The 17,678-nt window shown below is 39.2% G+C and overlaps 1 protein-coding gene across 1 annotated transcript in view; it reads right to left on the bottom strand.

Annotated features, from left to right (window-relative positions):
• Window positions 1-2,330: 2,330 nt before the first annotated feature.
• Window positions 2,331-17,678, bottom strand: part of LOC139711984 (protein FAM117B-like) — an 82,211-nt gene continuing 66,863 nt past the window's right edge. Inside the window, exons 7-8 of the mRNA XM_071623828.1 lie at window positions 7,359-7,488; window positions 2,331-5,672 (exon numbers count right to left, since the gene is read on the bottom strand). Of these exons, the coding sequence (XP_071479929.1) occupies window positions 5,411-5,672; window positions 7,359-7,488 (392 nt within the window). The 3' untranslated portion in view covers window positions 2,331-5,410. The remainder of the gene's footprint in view (window positions 5,673-7,358; window positions 7,489-17,678) is intronic.

The following is a 17,678-nucleotide window of genomic DNA, read 5'->3' as shown; positions in this document are numbered from 1 at the left end:
GACCTTTCACCCACTGGCCAAAATCTTTCCCTACAGAATCATTGTGAAGTAAAGCATGTATACCTAGTTCGATTAAGTTTATGCATTGAGTGATCTCCAAAGGATGAAGAAAAAGAGTAATTTCAGCATTAAATAATATAATTTTTGCACTTCCACCTCACCTTTGAACCCATGACCCCAAGACCCAAAAATTTCAGAGAATAGGGCAGAAATGCATATGTACAAAGTTTTATGAAGATACCTTGAGCAATTTCCAAGGCATGGAGAAAAAAGTGAAATTTTAGCGTTTTTACCTTTGACATTTGACCCAATGGCCAAAAAGTACCCTAGAATAAACTACATTTTAAGAAAAAAACCTTCAGGCTTTGCATAGATATGAAGGAAACAGTAAATTTAAAAGAATTTGACCTTGACCTTTCACCTTGAGCATGTGCACCCAAAAGTTGATAGGGGCAACTTCGTCCACTCATACATATAAATGCCAAGTTTCATCAGGATACCTCAAACAATTTTTAATTTACTCTGTCCACGAAACTGATTACGGACGGAAAGACGGACGAACAGGACGATGGAGCGAAGGACGGACAAACGGACAGACTGACAGACAACCCAAACACATAACGCCTCTGGCAACACTTTGTGGCGGAGGCATAAAAATCTCTGTTTTTAGAGACAGTAACACCACATCTAAGAAGTTTCCAGATATAATACTCATATTGTGTCATCCAGCCATCTAAGTTGATGAGCAAATGAATACTCCATAGTAAAGGAAGAATCTATTTCGATTTTGCAAGGGATGTAATCTTCAATAAGGAACTTATTATCAAATAAACCATACATTCTGACATGAGACCGGGGGGTTTTGCGCTCACCCGAGTATCGCAAGTTCACCTTATATGTATTCTTGCAGGCTATTAATCGAGAACAAAGCAAACTGGGAGGGGGTAGCTTTGAGGGCTCCCATGGGGGCATGGTGTCCATTTGCATCTTATGACATTGGTAAAAAAATACCTGCCAAGTAGACTGTATTTAGAAATTTTGACTCTGCAGTTCAAAAAAACCCCAGAAGATCAAAATGTAAAAACTGGTCCCCAATTCGATCCCCACCAAACCCCTGGATGTACCATAAATAACCTTTGTTGAAAGTATTATTCACTAATGTATTTCTGGTTTTAAACAATTTTTCTTTTTTCCAAGATTCAAAAACGGGGGTTCAGGGAGTCCTTTTCACCCTAATAATAATGCCTGCCAAAGTTGGTGATTAATTTGACCATGTGTTATCAAGAAAAAAGAAACTGTGTTGGTTCCTCCAACGGGTCCCCCATCCCCCCCCCCCAAAAAAAAAAAAAAAATGCTATAATCAGACTTAAAATGACAGTCACCAATCTACATACTCATAGCATTAACTTTTATCACTTCAAGTTCTAAAAAAGATTTCTGAATGTTCATTTGCGGTCTTTGCCACTCCCCACCCCAATGGGGCATTGTGCCCCTGGGGGGCCCACCAAGTGAAGAATTGTGCCAATTTGTACAAATATATTTTCTTAACTCTAGCAATAACACAAGCAATAGTTTAGTGAAAATCTGACCATGCTTTTTCAAGAAGATGAAAATGTAAAAATCTGGCCCCAACTTGAACCCCCCACCCCTGGATCTGCCATGAACAAACTAGAAACTACAGTGTCATCAATCTACATATTCATAACACTAATACATCTCTTCTGGTTCTAGATAGAAGATTCATAAAGATTTCTTAAATTTGAAAGCTTTGCCCCCCTGGGGGCATTGTGCACCCTTGGAACCCCCAAGTGCGGAATGGTGTCTAATAACACAGCTGAGCGATAATCCCCGATAATCATCCGAGCGATAATTCCTGCCAAGTCTGGTGAAATCTGGCTATGTATTTTCAATAAGATGAAAATGTGAAAATTGGCCTTTATTTGGTCCCCCCCCCACCCCCCCGGCTTATCCCCTGATCTGCCACAAGCAAACTACATTCATAAATCTAACTTACTCATAGTGAATAGCACTACATTTGATTATCACTTAAAGTTTGATTTTCAAAGATTCCTAGGGGTGTCTCTCCCAGGTGGGAAATGGTGCCCATTTGTACAAATACATACCACTTAAGCAATACTACCTGCCAAGTTTGGTGAAAATTTGACCATGCATTTTTGAGAAGAAAATGAAAATGTACAATTTACGCCCCAACAATGTACTTACTCATAGTATTAACCTATGGCTCTAACATTTCTGGTTCTAGAGAAGAAGATTTGTAAAGATTTAATTTTTTTTTTTTTTTTTTTTTTTTTTTGGGGGGGGGGGGGGCATGGTGCCCATTTGAACAAATTGAGATTCTATCCCCATTGGGATGCTACCTGCTAAGTCTGGTGAAAATCTGTCTTGGGGTTTTCAAAAAGAAGATGAAAATGTAAAAAGTTCTACATGATGCATGATGGGACACTGGACTATGAGTGATCACAATAGCTCACTTGAGCCTTTGGCTTAGGAGAGTAAACAAGTTCAAGGGGCTTGATGCTGAACGTCATGTTTGCTTTGTTTTTTCAGTTGATGATTCAATAGCTACACCTACAAATGTATATTCATCTTGTCTCTTTCCATATTTGAAGATTCCACAAAAAAATCCCATGCAGATTGGATGATCAAGTACGAAAACCCAAAAGTGCTGAACTATAATATATTGAATATAGTGAAGGTGCCACCCTCCACACATTAAAAACTTGAAATAATTGAAAAAGCAGCCTCAGGCAAATCTATTCTTACAAATATGTGACATCTTAAAAGATTTAACACAAATACTAGTTACAGATATTCCTTTATCTTTTTCAATTTCTATAGATAACAGCAATGTTATTTTAATATGGCAAGACATATTTCAACACAAGATCACATCAAGATACAGGACAGAAGTTACACTTTAACTGGACATCAGATATTGGGTCATTCTAATTCTTTCTGATGTGTGTAGTTCAATATATTTTTCATAAGCACATTGCTTGTTGAAGAAATCTACAAACACACATAGACATTGCATGCACACCTTGATGAAAACAAACTTCACAAGAGAAAAGAAGAACTCATGTCACTGCAAACAAGACGATGTTCAATTCCCTACAGTTACATTGTAGGTAATTACCAAAAGCTACAAGTAAAATCTTTAATGATTTACTTCCAACACTACAAAATGTATGTATGCGTACAAAGATACACACACATACACACACGATGAGAAAGATGTCACATCATCAAGCCTTGTACTTCCAATGCATACAGCTAATTCTTGGATTATTGCTATGTGTCAAAATGCATACTCGGCCACATTCCTGCACATTGCAACTAGTTTTCCCAAATACAGACAATAAAATGTAATGAGATCATGACTGAGCACTTGAGGGTTACTACTCTTTCAAACTATTCCTAAGGATTCAGCACAGATATATGTGCAATTACTGCACAGATATGAATTATCAATTCTGCATTCCACACAAGCTAAGATATCTTACTTCAATGTAAAGATGGACATGGATCTAAAAATGACTTGGTCCCAGCAGGTGGCAAATACAACAGAATAAGTTTGAAGTGGCTTTCCTTCTCATTCTTACACATGAAATACCACGCAACTAGCTACCTTCACTGGTGAACTACAGAATGTCTGAACAATGTTACATATCCAGCAATATTTGTACAGCTTAAAAGCAAGAGAAACTGAGTATCAGACCACAGGTAGAAATCTGTGCTCATATTAATTTTTTTTTCCCTTGTAGATAAAATGTGATCGCCTTGTCAATGCATCCATTCAAATAAATACTCTTCATAACCTGAAATGTCACTTTTGAAACACATCATGGATGGTCAATGTTCTATTTGACAGTGGGCAGATATAATGAGATATGGTGCTGAGACTCAGAGCAAAGAGGACAGAGTTTTCAATGTCACAAACTGAATATAAACACTGTCATATGCGATGATCTGATGAAATGCGTGAAAATACACTCAATCATTACCCACCTACAAAATTGTCCTCTTTCTACCCACCAAGTCACCATCAAGCAAGCAATATCATATGTAGCACCCTCTAGAAATATCAGGAAATACTGAGGACAATGCTGCCTACAGAAAAATACCTCAGTTGACTGAGATTACTGCACTACATGACACAAGTCAAGTTGCTTTAACACTTTGACAAATGCAGTACTCTATTACTTTCCTGTCATCAACAAGGAAGCAAAAATTACCGAGAGACCTGAGAGTCTCGCGCTCACTTGAGTATCGCAAGTTCACCTTTCACACATTCTTGAAGACTAGTACCGAAGAAGAAACTAGCAAACTTGGGTAGCTTTGGGGGACCTCAGTGAGGGCATGGTGTTCATTTGTAAAAATTATCACACTGGCAATGATACCAGCCAAGTTTGTAAAAAAAAAATCGACCATGCCTTTTTGAAAAGATCAAAATGTGAAAACTAGCCCCCCAATTTGGTCCCGGTCCAAAGGGGCCACCCCATCCCTGGATTTACCATAAACAAATTTGAAAGTACATTCACAAATGTACATTGTATCAACTAGATTAATGCTGGTTCCAGAGAAGAAGATTTTTAAAGATTCTTAGATTTGGGGGCTTCCCTGGGGGAGGGGGCACTGTGCACATTTCAAAACTTGTGGTCCTACTACCCTAGGAATGCTACCTGCCAAGTTCAGTGAAACTGTGTCGTGGGATTTTCCAGAAGCTGAAAATGTGAAAAGTTAACACACATTGGAAGATAGACGACAGACAACAGACGATGAATGATCACAACATCTCACTTGAGCTTTTGGCTCAGGTGAGCTTAGAGAAAATCACCACATACAAGTACACTTTTACAGTGATAAAGGGAAAAGGTAAGTACATTCATGTAAATTAAGTTCAATATGAAATCAAGAAAAGAAAAGAAGGATGAGAGAACAAAGGGACAGGGCATATCCTGCTCCTATCATAAAAAGCATCATGTGCTCAGTTTGAATAAGATGCTACTGAGATGACTCTTCAAGCTTAAACGTTGTCACAGCAACAACAACAAAAAAGGAGAAAAACTGTGGTTCACTTATTCAAGCATTACCTACAACTCCCTGGTAGGATTCCTACTGCCTGTACACAGAAAACCTGCAGAGGGAATTGGTAATGCTGGTTAACCCTGTTGGCTACAGAATCTGCAGAACAAAACAAGACGCATCTCCTACAGCTGCAAAAAAAAATAAAAAGAAGAAGAAAAAAAAAAGAAGAAGAAAATAAAAAGAGCAACGCTTTGTACCAGGAAAGGATATCAGTCACATGATGTATGCCAACTTGACTTGGTTGAGGTGGTGGGTAATATGGAGGATAACATAATTTGAATGTTCGTATAGCCAATGTTAGCTATTCCAGACTACCATTGATTTCTGTGCCATTGGTGTCGGCTACCTGGATGGTAGTTTGGGTCTGCTGGACTTGTGTTGGGGGCACTGTCTGGGTCTGAGCTGAGGAAGAGGTCAGTGTGTGAGCCTTGGTGAACTCTCCCTGTGGGAAGTTTGGTAGGATGGCACAGAAGGCTGAATTGTCACTCTGCTTCAGCTTCAAGGATTGCTTACCATCTGGACAATATGACAGTGCACTGTAGTCATCCAGGATTTTGATGCCACTGTAAAAGAAAAACAAATGCAGTTTTGTTTTGTGAAGGTGACATACAATGGCCTTGAGTGGTGTAATATGAAGAGACACAAAGGAAATCACAGGAAGTTACAGTCATTCTGAAGCTTGACATGTGACTGCACAGACACACATCAAAGTGAAAATAATGAGCTAGGAAATACCATTTTTTAATTATGTGAATACTTTTATGGTGATTGTGGGGCATCTTCCCCGCATACATTCACAGCACTGAGACCCCATGCACAAAATGTGTGGTTGAAATTGGCAAACCTTGATGTATAAATTGTATATCTGACTCAGCACCAGTCATCACCTATCTTCCACTCTTCCTCTGTCTTCACTTTCATGCCCTTAAAACTGCTGTCATACAGTACCTCTCCAACAGAAATTTACCGGTAATTTTAATGTCCTCCTCAAGAAAGAGACAGACATTCTCTCTCATGGAGAAACACAAAAGCAATCTTCTGAACTACCATCCTACTTGACAAGTAAGGGTATTTTATCTACCTCGATGAGATAACCACACCATGATGACTGAATATATTCCTAAACCCATATCTAATGCTTCTTCACCTTCCACACCACTGTCCACTCCTACTGAATTTTGTCACTTTGGTTTCTTTGTCTTCACACAGGACAACTTATTAAGCAGTCACTTATATATAAACTAAAATTTGCAACCATTTAGTCATAGCAAGAAAGATCAACAATAGTCTTGGTAAATCATAAGCCCAGTTGGCCACTTACTAGACGGATCTACTGAATGTTTTGAATGAGCTTCTTGATTTTAAGAGAATAGCTTGACTCAGGCATGTCTATAATTCTGTGGATGCACATAAAAAGTAGAAACCGTATGTTCGGAAATTGGCAAATATATTACTAAACTGTGCAATGAAGTGTTAATTTCACCATTTTGGAAGAGATTTCCCCAAACTCTACAGAAAATCTGAATTTCATTGTTGTCTGTATGCTTGATTGCCATTGCCCTTACCTACAATTTCAATGCAGAATTTCATTTATAGCCCTCTCATCTGCTGTATGCTACTGGCATTTTAAACTACAGCATAGAGGGCATAGCTATCCTGATGGCCACAAGTTAGGACTCCATTTGAAATTTCAGTAGGAAAATATAAATCTAACGAGACATGTAGTACTTCCATGGACATGCACACAAATTCACCGAGCAGTTTGCAAATCCAGTGCATGATGTCATACAAAAAGTGAATCTTTCCTGATGCACTGGGCGTATTCAGGCTCCTGTAAGATGCTGCCTTTTGTGACTGTTTTGCATCTTCTAGAACCCTAAAGTGATAGAACAACAACCCATTACATTCTATGACTTCTGAGCTTTCCATTGATGTCTAAATTGCCATATTTGAGGATTCTCTTTGATGTCTGCTTTAAGATGAAAACTGTCATGAGAGTGTCATGCCTTGATCCTTTCATTGTACACTATGTTTGGTATATAGTGACAGATCCTTTCAATCTTAAAATATTTTTGTGCAACACGGATATTATCATCTAGTTGGCATTGCTGCATCCTCATTTACGCCTACTAATTTTCTCTGGCAAGCACTTGTCAAGAAGTTATGACTCTGGTATGAGTGTCAATCAGCAGACAATGCACAATAAAGGTTAATGACATCATAATGGTTTTCGCTCCACATTTCCTCACCTGGCTTCATCTCTAGTTTTCTGTGGCCTCTCACAGCCATCTGGTGGGTCTCGGGTCAGCTGCCATGACTTATTGTGGCTTGGGGAGGATGAATATTTGGCCCCAAAGTGGTATTCTGGAGAACATTCACCTGTATTTATGATTACAACATGGAGAAAAAGAATTTTTCATTGCAGTGTGAACCCACAGATTTGATTAATGGAATACTTTAACTTCTTTTACATAAAAGAGTAATTTCATGTATGTTTCACTTTGTTCAGTTATATATTTTCATTTCAAGTAAAAAAAATATAACAATGCTTATACAATACCTCATCATATCTTTTTTTAACAAACTGACGTCATCTTTTATTTAAAATGAACATAGAATTGGAGAGAAGGTTCTGAGGACATGTGGAAAAAGGCTCTGTTGGACACGAGTATGATATAGGCAAAATAAGTTACAATAACACACAAAAGCAGAAATTCATTCATTTGAATAAATATGCAATACCCGCTGCTATGAGGGATCAGAACCACCACTGGCTGTCCAGCAGTAGCTCAGTAGTCTAGTTGATATGATGCCTGCCCAGTGAATCAGTAGATCATTGGTTCGAGTTCAACCCAAGTATGTACACTCATGATTTTTATCATGGCGACCACGAAACACTTAATAATCTGTGCTTGTTTACAATTTGTCAACCTGTTGCAACTAGAACTATCTACTATGATCATTGAATGTGAATGATACCCCCCACCTATAACTGAGCAAATGGCAATGCATTGTTCACCATTAACCAGTTGAAGACAAGTCCCGAGAATACTCAGGCAGGTGTCCACGGGAAATGTGGGTTATAGCACAATCAGCCCGTCCTCAACAGGATAACAAAAGACTTGTTTTGCATATCTTAAACTGCAGTGGTTACATGTGCAAAATCTTACATGCTCAAAAACTGAGGAAGTTAGCTCAATCCACAATATTTCTGTATGTTAATACTGATAAAATGTTGTTACAATACCATTTACAGAAGATGTGTTTTGCACAACTTTAGACTGTAGTGGTTGCATGTGCCAAACTTTAATTCAAATTCTCAAAAACTGATGGAGTCAGCTCAATCCAGTATTTTTGTATACTTTTATTGAAAAATATTGTTACCATGGCAATGCATTATTCAACATTACAAAAGATGTGTTTTGCACATCTAAAAACTACAGTGCTAACATGTCTCAAATCTTCAGTCAAAAACTGATGGAGTTAGTGCAATCCACAATATTTCTGTACAATTTTTATTCAGAAATATTGCTGCCATGGCAACACATAGTTTGACATTGATGCAAGATGAATACTGCACAACTACATATCATAGAGGTCACATGCACCGAATTTCAAGTCAAATGCTCAAAACTGAGGAGTTAGCTCAATCTGCAATATTTTGTATCTTTTTACAGAACAATGCTGTTATCATGGCAATGCAGGGATCTTGCCAGCGTATATCACCCTCGTCGGCCCCGACAAGCGTGAGCTTTGAAGAGACAATTACCAACAAGTGTAAAACTTGCCGACAAGGGTGATACCACACGTGAGCTTGCTCGGGCGAGCTCAGCTCGGACCAAGTTCGGACTGCCCGCCCGGCCCGCACCATTTCTTCTCTTGATTATCTGGCCAGAAAAGAAGCTATAATTTGAAAGGAGCAGCAGTTTACAAGTGCAAAAAGTCATCCACACGGATCGCAACAACGAGGCTCTACATATTATACACAACACACACTCGCTCCACACACACAGCAGTTCGTGTGAACTTGCACAGCCACAGGACATCCACCTGCCTTGGCCTGCTGCTCGAGTCTTGTGTGTGTGATACGCATGTGAGAGGGAGAGAGAGCAGAGGACGGAAAGATACAGGCCGAGGGAGAGTGAGGCTGAGGAAGGCTGACACGTGCTCACTTGTTGTCACGCTCGTTGTCGAGATACGCAAAAAACAGAGGAGCAATATGAAATGCATGCCCATTACCTCTGCCAAAGAAGGTTGTATTTTTTGCTGATTTGGTTTGTTTGTTCGTTTGTCTGCCTGTCTGTCTCTCTACTCGCAAAATAACTGAAAAGTTGCAACAGATTAGGATAAAATTTTCAGGAACAGTTGGTTGGTAATGACGCAAGGAACAGATGATCAAATTTTGGTAGTGATCAGGATTACCGCCGGGGATCCACCGTCAGGATGCAGGATTTATTTTTATTTTTTTCAATTTTGTTTTTTATTTTAGAAAAGGATTCATATCAATTCTACTACGTTCAGTAAGCTGGTCATCGGCAATGACGTGAAAATAAATGCGTTCAAAGCATGTTGAGTGGCTATGGAATCTTTCAATGCCGCATAGGGAAAATTACTTTCATCTTTTTATATACTAAAAAGCCATGCGTTCCATTTGAGCTTTTTCACTTTCCATGGATTCGTGAACATCATTCGTGAATTCCATTTTCCTTCTCCTGGCCGAAATTAGTAATTCTGTCATAATGGTCTTTCAAGTTCAATGTACGTATAACGCTCCACATGTTTCTGGTTTGGTTTATCAACAGGGTGAACGGTTTTAGGGGGCCTACATGAGCAGAAAATCAATGACTAATCATTCATCGCTGTTCCCAGCTGGTTTCCATGCTATTTACTAGCTGTTTACGACCACTGAAGGAATGTAAGAGTACGCGCTGCATTCCTTTATCTGGCACCTGGCTTCGTGGAAATTTCCACAAGCAATGGTATCAAGTTTCCCATTGCCTCTGGTTATGTTTGTTGTTATTCTTCATTACAAACATTACTTTGCTTCAACTTGAAAAGTGTAGATAATTTGCTGCTAGCACATGTTTCTTTTTTATTGCAGTGACAGGAACATTTTGTTGTTGTTGTTCATCGTTCATGGCAGGGGTTCATGGGAGGAGAAAAGATACAAATGATAGGGAGAAAATGAATTGAAAGAAGGAAACATCTGTTAAGCAAGCTGCCCTTTTTTTTTCTACACCAGCATCAGTCAATATCACCACCATTGCTCATCAAAACATTTTCTTTCGCCAAGGGGTCCATGTTTGTTTGTTTTTTCGGGCAAAATAACTCAAAAAGTTATGAATGGACTTGAATTAAATTTTTAGGAAATTTTGATAATAATACAGGGAAACAAGGCAAGCGCCAAAATGTGTCTCGCCCATTCAAGTAGAAGAAATCAATGTTTTTCTAGATCCTGGAAGTTCATTGACCTTACCTCTGAGCTTTGACCTTGTGGTGACCTTCAACTCCCCAAGGGACATTTACCAGCCAAGTTTTGTCACAAACGGACATAAGGATCAAAAGTTATGAACTATAATCGAACGCGCCATAAAAACTAAACATTGGGCCCTAAAAGTTTGTTGACCCCTGTCTGTGACCTTTGACCATGTGATGAACTTTAATTTCCCAAGGGACATCTACCATCCAAGTTTGGTCACAAACGGACAAAGGGATCAAAAATTAGGAGCCATAATCGAAACGCGATGTTAAAAACTTAACATTGGGCCCTAAAAGTTCGTTGACCCCTATCTGTGACCCTTGACCTTGTGATGACCTTCAACTCCCCAAGGGACATCTACCATCCAAGTTTGGTAACAAAAGGACGAAGGGATCAAAAGTTAGGAGCCATAATCGAAACGCGCCGTAAGAACTTAAAATTGGGCCCTAAAAGTTTGTTGACCCCTGTCTGTGACCTTTGACCTTGTGGTGACATTCAACTCCCCAAGGGACATCTACCATTCAAGTCTGGTCACAAACAGATTTATGGATCAAAAGTTTTGAGCCATAATCAAAATGCACCGTAAAAACTTAACATTGGGGCCTAAAAGTTCGTTGACCCCTGTCTGTGACCTTTGACCTTGTGATGAACTTCAACTTCCCAAGGGACATCTACCATCCAAGTTTGGTCACAAACGGAATTGTGGACCATAAATTTGAGCCATAATCAAAACACGCCGTAAAAATTTAACATTGGGCACTAAAAGTTCGTTGACCCTTGTCTGTGACCTTCGACCTTGTGGTGACCTTCAACTTCCCAAGGGACATCTACCATCCAAGTTTGGTCACAAACGGACATCCAGTATACATCAAAAGTTATGAGCCATAATCGAAACGCACCGTAAAAACTTAACATTGGGCCCTAGAGTTCATTGACCCCTGCCTGTGACCTTTGACCTTGAGGTGCCTTCATGTTTAACAAAATGTGTAACTTTGCATAACCACTCTTCCCTCCAAGTTTGATTGAAATTAAAGTCCCCAGTAGAGAGTTATTCAAGTTTTAGTAGCATTACGGACGGACGACGGACGGACAGACGCCGCAGGCGATCCCTTAGTCTCCCCGCACCTCCAGTGCAGAGACTCCAACTCTCCCGTTTTCGACGGGAGATCTCCCGCCGAAAGCCCATTTTTGCACAATCTCCCGTTCTCCCGTTTGAGATTTGATTTCTCCCGCCCTGGCTCTGTGTCTCCCGGTGGAAAGGATTTCTTACTTATTTCTATCGTATGTTGAAAAAATACGCCTTAGATAGCACCAGAGAACATCTAGAATCCTAGGAACTTCGCGCTTCGCTCACATCAACTTGGAGTCTCCCGTTTGCTAGGGGTTTCGGGCGGGAGAATCTCCAGATCAGAAGGTGCTTGGGGTTGGAGTCTCTGCCAGTGGGCTCGACAAAAATTATTGAATTTAGATAATGATCCGTAAGGCCATCTTAAATTATCTAGGTTGGCGGAGTTCTGAGCCCTCTCTCTTTCTCTCTCTTTTCTAGTTCATTATTGAAATGACGTTTGTTCTCCATCACCGATATGACGTCTGCTCTCCTTTCCACTCCGTACTCCCATCCCTTCTCTGTCCCAATCACTGTCAACCGTTTTGTGAAAAATGGATCCGTTTAGATTTAGTAACAAGTTTTCATCGTATTAATGTACTGAGTGTGAACCTGCCCTCGCCGTCTTGAATTACGGAAGTTTTTTTTTTTTTTTTTGGGGGGGGGGGGTTGTGTGTGTGTGTGTGTGTGTATGTGTGTGTTTATTCATTTTTTCTCATGCTCTTGCTTCAAGGAGCTACGCTTTTCCCGCGTAAAACTAATCTCATGGATACTGCATGTGAACAAAAAAACATTATATCATTTGTGACCCGCTAAAACAAAAAGGTCCTAAAGTCGCGCACGGTCGAAGCGGTGAAAATCGAGTTTGAAGTCAGAGCATTAAAATTGGTCAAAACTTACGATTTTCTGATTTTGATATATTAGTGGAGTCTAACATGTCTTCTATCATCTGTCGAAATTTTGAAGCAAAATGATCAAAGGAAAGACAAAAAAATAACGTTTTTCTGAGCCATGTTTTTTGGCGTTTCAACGAAGCAGAAACTGGTTCGAAAATTTGGATTGAGCGCCACAGATAGGTTCCGCCCCTAACAACGACCAGAGTGATCTCATTGGTCAGTTTGCTTCTTGCTGCTAACCGAAGCGTGAAGCTCGCACACTGCCCAGTCGACTGGTGCATGCGGGCGGGGTGCGCTATGCTCAGCCGCTTCTCACATCCTGGTCACTGATTGGTTGGTGAGGAGACCGCCGACGCTGATGTGCTTGAATGAACTCTTCTGGGGTTGCTAGGGCTTACCTTCTATTGTTCAGAGGTGAAAACTGACTTGCGTGTCCCTTGATCGCGATTGGGTCGAAAGGAAAACTTTTAGGGCGCTTTTCTCGAAACAGTGATTTTCCAGACGTCTCAACATGCTCTCTTTTAAACATCGATATCTCCGCAGCCGATTATTTTTATAAAATGTGTTATATATCAATTTTAAGCAGAAAGATTAGGGGATTATATCATGCAATTTTCAAATAATCGACCTCGCCCGACTTTAGGATCATTTTGTTGTAGCGGGTCACATTTATATATAGGGGGTGCTCCTTGTCATTTTCTTTATAGGGGCGTTTCCCCCGCATAACTTCCTTCTTCAGATTTTGACATTTCATATGCTTACCTGTCGAGCATCTTTTTTTTTTCTTTTTTTTTCAGGGAGAGGGACAATTATATTCTCTTTAGCGACTTACATATATTTATGACGCAGTTTCGATTTTCATTAACATGTAAATTATTCTGCTTCCAGATCTGCTCTTGATTTAGTGAAAGTTACAAATGTTTTCCACATTCACACAAGGCAATTTGGTGAGCCCGTGTTCAGTTCACTGCCAGTGAAATTTCGGAATAACACGACGGCCCCAAAACGGTTACAGTTTTGTTACGGTACTCTGAAGGTTCGTTACTCCGATAGAAATGATAGAATAATACTAAATTCTTTAGTCTAAAGGTTCGTTAATCGGAAAGTAATAAAAAAAACAAGGAAAAGTAGAAATTACGCGGTGCGTAATATATGTCCCCGCCGGAAGTAGCATTTTGTAGCAAAATTTACAATATAGGTCAAAAATCAAGGTCAAAGGTCAAAGAAGTCAAAGGTCAAAATTCTGTGTAGCAGTTTTGAAGCCCTCACCTAGTGCCATCACATAAAGCAAACGGAATTGAAATCGGGTTAGAAATGGCGAAGGAGTAGCATTTTGTAGCCAATGTAAAATAAAATGTAGGTCAAAAATCAAGGTCAAAATTCTGTGTAGAAGTTTTGAAGCCCTCACCTAGTGCCATCACATAAAGCAAACAGAATCAAAATCGGGTAAGAAATGGCGAAGGAGTAGCATTTTGTAGCAAAATGTACAATATAGGTCAAAAATCAAGGTCAAAGGTCAAAGAAGTCAAAGGTCATAATTCTGTGTAGAAGCGTTGAAGCCCTCACCTAGTGCCATCACATAAAGCAAACAGAATCAAAATCGGGTTAGAAACGGCGAAGGAGTAGCATTTTGTAGCAAAATGTACAATATAGGTCAAAGGTCAAGGTCAAAGGTCACAACTGAAATTCTGTGTAGAAGTTTCAAAGCTCCCATGTAGTGCTATCATATAAAGCAAACAGAATCAAAATTGGCTCATAAATGACAGAGAAGTAGCAAATTAAACATTTTGATCACACACGGACGCACACACACACGGACACATGGACACACACACGGACACACACACATACAGAGCCCGTTTCATAGTCCCCTGCTCGAACTCGTTTGGCGGGGACAAAAATGTTCACTAATTTCCAAACGAAATCAGTTTTGTTATTTCAAACATTCTTTTATAGTACAGATCTTTTTTATTTTGGACTAACGAACCTTCAGAGTAATGAATCATTAGGTGATCCGAGTATCCTCTCGAATCACCTTCTGTATCTGTACGGATTCTTTCTTCTTCTTTATTTATTTCTTTACTTCTCCTCAAAAGTTGTGTAGAGGTTAGCTCAGAAAGTCCTCTGCCTATCAATTTCAAACTTATACCATATTTTATATGTATCATGTCCCAAAGACGACAGATCTCGTAAAATCATTGTGATCAGTCGACCGTGACGTCACTATAACGTCATTAAATAAAATCACATTTTCATTCATATCTCATTAATGGAATGGAATTTCTCAATGAAATATATGTCTCATATAGTTCAAGTCAAGCTCTTTCTACTCATATTCTCAAAATTCATCTCTACACTTAAAAAGCACGCATACGCCCGCATTGAAATGTTGACAGGCTGCAATCGAGCTCAAAATTTTTTTGCACACGTTTCAGATCATTTGGGGCATTTTTTTAGAGATTGAAAAAAATGGACGGACGTGTACGTGCGCACGCATATATGCACGCACAGCTCACATGCAATAGAAATTTCCCGTTTTTTCACAGGGATCGGATGTCTGAAATGTCAAGGAATGATTATACCCAGTTTCAAGTCAATCCTACTCAATATGTTATACGGGCCCGTCAAAGTTGAAATTCTGTGCACGCGTCAATGGGGATATACAGTGCAAATATGCCAAAAAAAATGCCAATTTTAAATCCGATTTTACTCGTCAGGATGGACAGTGACCTCCATTTTCTTTACATATTCTGAAAGCTGATGAGTTGTACATGTCATTTCATGGGTTGGCGATGCTGGAAAAATGATTAAAAGATATCAAATTTCCTAATAAAATAAAAAAAGTAAATTTTCAAAATGACGTCATCAAATTTCAAGTTCACTTGAGCGTATCTCACTTATCCTTTGCTGATTTTCACCCAGATTTCAGTATGTTGTAGCCTATTAAATGCTCTTTCATAAATGAATATCAACAATTTGATTGGATGATGGCATCATCTCGTAAAAATGGATTAAAAGTAACCTTGTCAAATTTGACCAGTTTCTGTGTTATCTCTATGGGAGTGCAGTTTTTCTGGAAATGAAAATTGACATGACTATCTTTTTCGAGCACTAGCTCACTTATCCTTCAGTGAATTTCTTCCAGATTTTAATATGTTGTAGCTGAGACTTTGGGCTATCGTTAATGTGCTCTCCGTTTTTTCATATGACGTCAAGATCACGTCGAAAAACTTGGTTGAAATTGGCACTTGGCTTCGATGTAGCATCATTTTGCTCAATACACAGAGCCTATGGGGGATGAAATAGGTCAGTGCATAGCGCATCGGGCTTTTAATCTAAAGGTCCCAGGTTAGAGGCTCACCCCTGCTTTTTGCTTTTTTTTTAAAAACACTTTTTTCTTCTTTTTCTTTAGTTAGTCTTATTCTCCCTTCCTAACTTTATCTTTTTCTGATTTTTTTATGCTTCTCCTTCAAATTTCTATACCAAACCTTAACTTTTTCTTTATTTTTCTTTCTTTCTTCCACTTTCTGTGCAATAGATCAACAACAACAATTGCTATCAACCCCATATTTTGCACATGTTTAGTTCATGTCACAAACATAATTTCATAAAATAACAACCACTTCCTCTGACACCGTCTTGGGTATGTAAATTAGGGTCAAAAAGTCAAAAGTGTTTAATTCTGTATCTTGGTAAATATACGTCCTATCTTTCCCACATTTTGCACACGTAAGGAACATGTTGCAAGAATCATTTCACAAAATAACAACTTTTTGCTCAGATGCCATCTTGGCTGTGGAAAGTGGGGTCAAAGGTCAAATATACTTCATTCTGTAATCTCATTAGTGTATATGGTATCACCGTCATATTTTGCACACACATGGACCTCGATATATGGATCATTTTGTAAAATAATGACGGTTTGGTCGGATGCCATTTTGGCTGTGCAAATGAGGTATTATCTCTAAGGGAGTACATTTTTTCTGGAAATGAAAAATGACATGACTGTCTTTATTGAGCACAAGCTAATTTATCCTTCAGTGAATTTCTCCCAGATTTTGATATGTTGTAGATGAAACTTTGGGCTATCGTTCATGTGATCCATATTCTTATTGGAAGTCAGCATTACGTCCAAAGACCTGGTTGAAATTGACGCTTAGTTTCAATGTCGGGAGATATGTCTTTCTTTCCGTGACTTTCTTTGCAATAGCTCCAGAAAAATATGCCCTTTAACCCCCGTATTTTGCACATGTTTAGTCCATTTCAAGTACACCATTTCATAAAATAAAAACTACTTCATCAGACACTGTCTTGTGTAGGTAAATTGGGGTCAAAGGTCATAAACGTTTCATCCTGTATCTTTATGAATACCTGTCCTATCTTTGCCATGTTCTGTACACCTATAGACGGTGTCGCAAGAATCATTTCACAAAATAACCACTTTTTGCTCAAATGCCATCTTGGGTGTGCAAAGTGGAGTCAAAGGTCAAATATACTTCATTCTGTATCTTCGTTATAGTGTATACGGAATTTGGTACTAAAGATGGCAGATCTTGACTCCCTTTTCTGAATGAGAATCACACGGCCAATGTCCCTAAACACAGATGAAACCTGTATGGTCATGCCTATTGGGATCAGGACTCAAATCATTGATTTCCAAATAGATCAGATCACCTAATTTGTCAGTGTTGACAAATTCCAAGTCTAGTTTCATTTTGGGATTAAACAAACCTTCGGAATAACGACTATCACTCGTGTAATCAGAGAGGTATCAGTATGATATTTCTTTGATGTCACGGCCAAACAATACCAAGAAATGAAAGAGCAACAACGTCCCGAAAGTACTTGCTCCGCAAACATTCATACTCAAGTAGGCCTACAACACATTCATGGGTGATGTGAACCAACATGATTGTGCAATACATAGGATTCGCTTCTCACGCACTTGCATGCAGTAGGCCCAACCACGTGGTCAAGCAAATGTATGTTTTACGGCGAGAAAGCAAAAACACTACATGACATTAGACTTTCTGAGATCGCGACAAGCGATGCAGTGGTGTTACTTGAGACGGCTAGTATTGTCACAGTG

The sequence above is a fragment of the Diadema antillarum genome, unplaced genomic scaffold, assembly GCF_040938485.1.
Source record: "Diadema antillarum isolate AM-2024a unplaced genomic scaffold, OU_Dant_1.0 seq00001743_RagTag, whole genome shotgun sequence".
Taxonomy (NCBI): domain Eukaryota; kingdom Metazoa; phylum Echinodermata; class Echinoidea; order Diadematoida; family Diadematidae; genus Diadema; species Diadema antillarum.
Note: the sequence above shows the minus strand (reverse complement) of the source record. Positions and strands in the feature narration are given on the sequence as shown.